This window comes from Antedon bifida, chromosome 7 (genome assembly GCF_963402885.1).
Source record: "Antedon bifida chromosome 7, ecAntBifi1.1, whole genome shotgun sequence".
NCBI classification, from domain to species: domain Eukaryota; kingdom Metazoa; phylum Echinodermata; class Crinoidea; order Comatulida; family Antedonidae; genus Antedon; species Antedon bifida.
The window spans coordinates 21885938-21893484 of NC_136232.1; the positions used below are offsets into that span (position 1 = coordinate 21885938).

At 34.6% G+C, this 7547-nt stretch overlaps 1 protein-coding gene across 1 annotated transcript; it reads right to left on the reverse strand.

The window, feature by feature from the left end:
* Positions 1-1159: 1159 nt before the first annotated feature.
* Positions 1160-3396, reverse strand: LOC144848110 (NXPE family member 4-like). Its single transcript, XM_078704801.1, has 3 exons — positions 2696-3396; positions 2326-2384; positions 1160-1964 (listed from the first exon to the last, which is right to left on the reverse strand). The coding sequence occupies exons 1-3, from the start codon at positions 3271-3273 to the stop codon at positions 1165-1167; spliced, it is 1437 nt and encodes a 478-aa protein (XP_078560927.1). The 5' UTR covers positions 3274-3396; the 3' UTR covers positions 1160-1164.
* Between the last annotated feature and the right edge of the window lie 4151 nt (positions 3397-7547).

Genomic DNA, 7547 nt, shown 5'->3' on the forward strand with positions numbered 1-7547 from the left:
AAATATCAATTATGATGTAAAATACACAATACAGTAGAACCCATATTACAAAACAAAGCTTGGTTCCCATTTGGACGCCAAACTAGGACGTTAGCGCGCCGCAAATATTTCGACCAATCACGACGCGATAGGTCATCCGAACTGTCGGTTGTGATTGGACAATTCACTTGCGTTGCGAATACACGTCCTTGCGTTGAGTCCAAGTGAGAACAAACAAAGCGTCTTTTTGTGGGTGACCACAGAATAGGCGTTTCCCAAAGTAGAGATGCTACTGTATTATTATCAGCATGTATAGAGTTACAATTAGAAACTTAAGTACAAAATACGTCACGTTTCTCATGCCAGATAATTTATTTTGTTCATGCTATGAAAATAGAACTAATTCTATTATGTAAAAAAAACATTGTCTACAATGGAATTAGTTTAACTGTTCGTCGTAAATACAATTCTATTTCTTCAGATACTTAATAATGGGTTAAAGTTTACGAAAACGTTTACGTATGTCGTAAAAGGGGGCTCGTCCTGGAGACGAAAAGTTGTAATGATTTTGTATAGAATCAAAATTATTCTTCAGGTTTTTCGTAGTATATAGTCAAGTAAATTTCAGGACTAATTTAGTTATGAAATAGTGTCATTAAATATGCTAATTATAAATTATCATTGACAGTGTACAGTTTATTTCTATGAGTTTTTGTAATTAATTTGACCAATCACGACGCGATGGGTGATTCGAACTGTTGCTTGTGATTCGTCAACTGTGTTGCGCAATCCGACTGACATTTGATAAAACGATAAATATTTTGGCATACATGGCGTTTCATATGTATAACGTTTGAGGTAGTCCTGGTTTACAGACAAAATCGAAACGCTGACTGGTGGACAACTGCATAAAAAAGACAATAATGATAGACTTAGGGCAAGTATGGCGTTGTGCCGACGTCCACCCGATTCCCAGTGCTGTATCTCCGCATACTATCTATTTTCGAAGTATCATTGGAATATGTGGTAATACAGCATCACATGTGGTGCCTGTATCATGTAAGGTTAGGTTACTCTAGATACATGTGAAACACATGTGATGCTGTACTACCAAATATTCTTTCGTTTTATGGGAAAGTTTTCAGGGTGTCACCTCAAATGAGGAGTTATGTTGTATAAAATGCTTTATTGCTGATCATCTGGGCAAATATGTGAGAAATACATAAACAGTTCTTGAATAGCTACCTCAAGCGGCATGTGGATAGTATTCGGGTAGTCATAGGCTAAGTTCATGTCCCAGATATCAATAAAATGAACGCCCATTCCATGAAACGTATCGTGCATCAGGCGACGGAACTCGTACAACAAAACGTCACTCGTCAGCTTAGCGATATCGAACTGTAACGATTTCGACGAGTGCCGTCTCGGATGAGAGCCCTTCACGATAAACTTTGTATCCGGGCATTTCTTACGGAACTGAACAACGGCGTCTCTTACATGTTCCAAACGAGTTGCGTAAGCCTCCTTTGTCCAGACCTCGTAGTGAGCCCACGGGCTTATTAATATTGCATAATTGCAAGTATCTGTTGATAACGCCTCTAAAAAGTCTACTTCAAACATGCCTTTATCGACGTCTTCCATACCATTTCCAAGATTAAATGGATGAAATTGAAAAGTCAAATTTAAAGACTCCGTAACAATATTATAACTACGCTTTAATTGTTCAGCTGGTACGTCAATGTGTAAATGTGTTAATAATTTTTCACACCACTGTTTTGTTGTGGAATCGCCTAAAAAGATTAACCTCTTATTCTTAGTGCATCGTCGTATCTGCGTCCTCGACCAAAGTTTGCTTCGGCAAGCGAACGAATTCCAGCGATTTCTATACCAGAAACCATCGCTAATGGGTTCGGGAATGTCCGGAACACATTCGGGTCTTTCTATTGACGACATTAACGAGTTTTGCTCATTTAACAATTCATCATCTGAAAAGAATATTAAATTCTATTACGAACGCATACAGTGAATGTTCATCACAATTGCTTGTGTGAGAAAGTGTCACTACGTATGTATGTAATACGTCAGCGTTGGTTGTTAACTGCAACATGAAAGGAATATACAATATTTATATTGTATATAATACCCGAAACTTCAAATATTAATATTTATAATAAAATACATTTAAGAAGTATGTTTATTAGAAATATTGAAGTATTTTTGAAATATTAATCGAAGACTAGATTGCACTAAAGTCAAGATTTTAATGATTTAATAATTTGCCATGTGGCATTTTTTTACTTTAGTGAAATCAAAGAATAATTAATAATAATTATATACGTCACATACCTGATTCAAGGATAGTAAACCTTTTAGTTCCGTTGTTTAACTCTCCGAAATTGATCTTCCTAATTGCAATGAAATAATTATGTTAGATATACGCCATGAACTGAGTACAGTATATACAAGTTAAGGATACGCTTGGTTCCCACTAGCGACGCAACGCAAGGACGTAACGCAAATGATTTGACCATTCACAAGCGATGGATTATTCGAACAGTGGCTTGTCATTGGTCGACTCGCTGGCTTTAAAGTATGGGTTCAAATTATAGAAGATGAAGCCTGAATCAATAATGAGTATTGTTTGAAACGCATCTTACTTCAAATAAAGATCTTATTTCAAATAAAGATCTTATTAATACAATTTAATTACACTTACATTTTGAACAGATCTTTGTTGCGTTTCAATAGTGATGTGTATTCCTTGGCCAATAATTCTTTTTCATCACCTTTTGACCGTATACCAAGTAAAGATGAGCATGGTAGAGTTGGTGGCGCATCACACAGCATCAGAGTACCACCCAACGCTGTCGGATGAGGATATTCGCATTGGTTCTCCCACACTCCGATGTTATGCATCCGACATATTCCATATTCTTCTTTATCTCCTACTTTATATGTAGCGTTCCATAGTTTTCGATCCTCCATAGGCCAGATCGTGTTTTTATAGAAGTGTACCGACTCTACGGTATGGACCAATATGATACTTACATCTACTCTACCCGGACAAGCAGCAAAGAAAACCGCTTCGTATGTACCATTTTTAAAGTCTAAAATCTTACCCGCCGCGGAGCAGTATCCTATTTTGATCGTCGCGTACCAAAAATCGCCGCCAAGAACACGATGTCGTCCGTTTTCGTCACGTGATTCAATGATAAAACTAAACAAATCACCGACGTGGATATCCTTATCGTCTTTTAAATGGAAGGTACTTTTACTGGAGTCGGTATATCCCATTGAGCCTATTCCATTGCTGTTGAATTGTGGGATTTCAATGGGAATTTGATTGGCTAAGGAATCATACGTTGGTATATTAATTCTATATGTAGACTCACTATTAAGACTAGTTGCAAAATAATAGTTTCTTGCGCCGAACCTGTCTCCTTTGTCAACAACTTTCTGAAAATACAATGTATTTATTCAACAATAAGAAATCTTAGGAAATAGGCCTATTATTTTTAAAAATAATATAATTAATTATATGATTTGAATGTGGAGGATGATACACTGTCACTTTGTCTAAGTAGTTTTTGTTTGGATGACTGACTGACTGAGAGCAGGAACGGTATTTGTTTTTGTCTTACGTGAGTTCGTCCCACTTTAATTTACACAGTATGTTTCTCTTAATATGTCATGCAGTACAACTCTTTACATTTATCTATAGACACAGTGTTTAAATAAATGTTTACATAGGCCTACATAGTTTTAGCTTTTATTTTGTAATAGTTAATTAATAATAATAATAATACAGTGTTTAAATAAATGTTTACATAGGCCTACATAGTTATTTTGTAATAGTTAATTAATAATAATAATAATAGTTCATTCTTATATAGCGCATATAAGCAAGCTCTCAATGCGCTGAACATTATTACCCCAGTCATTTCCTGATCAAACACCTATGGAAACATACTCCCATATATGCAGCTAGTAATCAGCGCAAAGTTGTGTCTTGATCTAACCGGGTACCCATTTATACACCTGGGTGGAGAGAGGCAAACGTAAGTAAAGTATCTTGCCTAAGGATACAAGCAATTCGGCGAGAGTTGGATTCGAACCTCGGTCTAACGATCAGTAGTCGAACGTCCAACACACAGCGCCACACGCCCTTACCATAATTAACATAATTAGGTGATCATTTAGAATAAAATGATCACCTATTGTTATTGTATAAAATCTTTATTATTATTTTTTTTTTTTTATTGGTTTTCCGCAACGAAGTTGCAGGAAAACCTCTTGTGATTGTACGAAATCATCATCATCATCATCATCATCTTTTTTAGTTATCCGCACTATGGCGGATAACTCCTTGTAACTGTCCTGTTTCATCATCTTATTTTTGGTTATCCGCAACTTAGTTGCGGATAACCCATGTGATTGTAAATATCTTTTTTTTCATCTTCTTCTTTGTTATTCTTCTTTCTTTCCCGGATTTTTGTGCGTCGCATATCCCCTATTGCTTGTGAATATATCTTTTGTATAACTTTGTCATTATATGGACATTTACCTGAAGTTGTGCACCTCCATATTTTTAATGACGTTAGAGTCGCGCAGCGTAAGTTACGCGCAATTTTATGAATTTCAATGATTGGTCATAGATTATAAACCAAAAGTCATTTTGTATTGACACTTGGTAAAAATTTAAGTCATATCAAGGGCAAACTTTCTATGGATTAAAAATGACATGTTTCACAAGAAGGTACGCGCGCTCGCGCATTTAAAATTTCAAAATGCGCAAAATTAATTTCTAATCAACTTTCTACGCTGATCATGACATTTTGAGCATGTCAAAAATTCCCACGCGCGCGAAAAAATTTACGCGTAAGGTGCGCACGGAGCATGAAAATCATGTGTTTTTTTCTTGAATTATGATTTTACAGCCTTTCTTAGTCATTTTAAAAAAGATTTACATCATTTCAAATTAAAATGACGTCATACGAACATGTTGATTTAGACCATTTGCGCGCGTTTTTGTTTAAAAAGTTACAAAATATTGTCAAAATAATGCCTATTTTGAATCTATTATAGCTCTTCAGGATCGAAGGTGACCCCCAATTTTTTTAACTTATTATGCAAGAAGATAAATTGTAGAAATGATTTCATGCAGAATTTTCACCTCTCGGATGTTATGACGTCATCGTATGGCCACACGCATGTAAAATATAGGATTTTTGTCTCTTTCGTTATTGCTCATCACATTCAACAGAGCGCATCTCGCTTATACGTATTCCATTTCCCCCGAGATTTTATTATTGTCTACGTCAATCAACTATCTTTCGCATGAGTTAAAAATATTTTAATTTTTATGACGTCATCATGTCTAAAAATGTAAATAACGTAGGGCACTTATTTTTATCATTACAGTAAATTTTAATCTGTTATAGCTCGTCAGAATAAAAAGTGATAATCATGATTAAAACGTTTTCTGGAAGCTATTGGATTTTAGTTACGAATTCATGTGAATATTTTGCCAATTAGATGTTGTGACGTCATCATATGGCCAGTTTAATTCAAAAAGTCATATTTTCATCTCTTGCGTAAAAGTTCATTGCATTTAAACGAGAGCGCATCTCACTTTTACGTGCCCAAAATTCTTCAAATTTGTATTAATGTAATTATTTAGATAATCAGCTTCTAAAATAGTTATGTTTATATGTCAATTTGATGACATCATCGTGTTAATAATTGGATTTAAAAGATGGGTCTCGTAATTTCGTCTATGCTACACTGTATAACATATACAGTGTATTCTGTAAATACTGTAATATGCTGTATGCTACAAAATAGATACAATTCAGCACTGTAAACATATTTATTTCATGTCATAGGATGGCATAGTAATTGTCGAGGTTCATAGTTTAAAGTATCTGCATGTTGCATTTGCGCGGATAACCCGAACTCGTCAAAGTGACGAGTTCAAATCTAGTTTTTCTGTATTATTCTTCTTTCTTTCTGTCATTTTTGTGCAGAGCGTATCTCTAAAACGTGTAAAGTTAACATTTTATAACTTTGTCAACATATGGGCAATCACGTGAAGTTGTGCTTTCCTATAATTGAATGACGTCAGAGTTGCGCAACATGACTTACGCGCGTTTTTATGAATTTCGCGTATTTAACATAGATCGAAAACCATATAACAATTTAAATTGAAACTTAGCAAAAGTCTAATTTATATCGTGCGCTAACTTTTTGTGCACTAAAAATGGCATGTTTTACACGAAGTTACGCGCGCACACGCGTTTAAAATTTTACAATGCGAAAAATCAATTTCTAATCAACTTTCTACGCGTTTCATGTCATTTTGAGCATGTCAGAAATTCCCACACGTGCGCAAATTTTTACGTGCGTGGTGCACACGTAGCGTTAAAAACGTCATTTTTTCGAGTGATTTATGTTTTTCCAGCCTTTTCTAGTAATTTTACCAACTTTTAAACAATTTCGACTTTAAATTACGTCATACGAGCACGTAGAATATGATAATTTGCGCGCTTTTTTGATAAAAAACTTCAAAAATTCGTAAAAATTAAGCCTTTTTTAAACAATCATAGTTTTTAAACTAAACGGTAAAAAATTATTTTTATTAAACATTCTGGAAGTTGATGAGTTGTAGATATCAGATCATGCATTAATTTGGCTAACTGGACATTGTGACGTCATCGTATGGCCACGCGAATATGAAATTTAGGATTTTTGTATCTTTCGTCATAACTCCTCACATTTAATAGAGCGCATCTCCACTTATCCGTTTTCCATTTTCACCCCGATTTTGATATTGTCTAGGTCAATGAACTATCTTTAGCATGAGTTAAAAATATTTTAATTTTTATGACGTCATCATGCCTAAAAATTTAAGTTACGTGTGGCATTAATTTCATCTTTACAGTAAATTTCAATCTGTTATAGCTCGTAAGAATAAAATGTGATAATCACGATTAAAACGTTTTCTTGAAGCTATTGGATTGTAGATACAAAATCATGTGAAAATTTTGCCAATCGGATGTTGTGACGTCATCATATGGCCAGTTAAATAAAAAAAGTCGTATTTTCATATTTTACGTCATAGTTCATCACATTTAAAAGAGCGCGCATCTATATTTTATGTATCCAAATTTCTTCTACACGCTAATATGTTGTTGCTGAGATAATATTCTTCCGAAATTATTATTTTAGTGTTTCATTTTGATACCGTCGCCATGTTAAAAAATGGAATAAATGGCGGGTCCCGTAATTTCACCTATTCCACACTGTATGTAATATGTATACAGATTATACTGTTTATACTGTACTGTACTATATGACACAAAATTGACAGAATTCAGCACTAACAACATATCATATTCTTCAGATCAGGTCATATGCCATAATTTTTTTCCGTGTGCAAAATTCTAACGTATGACGTGCACGTGGCGTTTGTCGTGCGGATAACTAACTCGTCAAAGTGACGAGTTTCATGTCTAGTTTTCATCTTCTTTCTTTCTGTATGATTTTTGTGTAACGCTTTTCTCTAAAAC

Bases quoted from the DNA above. Each gene is read 5' to 3' on its own strand.
- LOC144848110 (XM_078704801.1), bottom strand. From the start codon at position 3,273: ATGGGATATACCGACTCCAGTAAAAGTACCTTCCATTTAAAAGACGAT. The intron at 2,385-2,695 runs GTAAGTGTAATT...CATTGCAATTAG, and splicing joins AACAAAGATCTGTTCAAAAT to GAAGATCAATTTCGGAGAGT. The intron at 1,965-2,325 runs GTATGTGACGTA...TATTCTTTTCAG, and splicing joins GTTTACTATCCTTGAATCAG to ATGATGAATTGTTAAATGAG.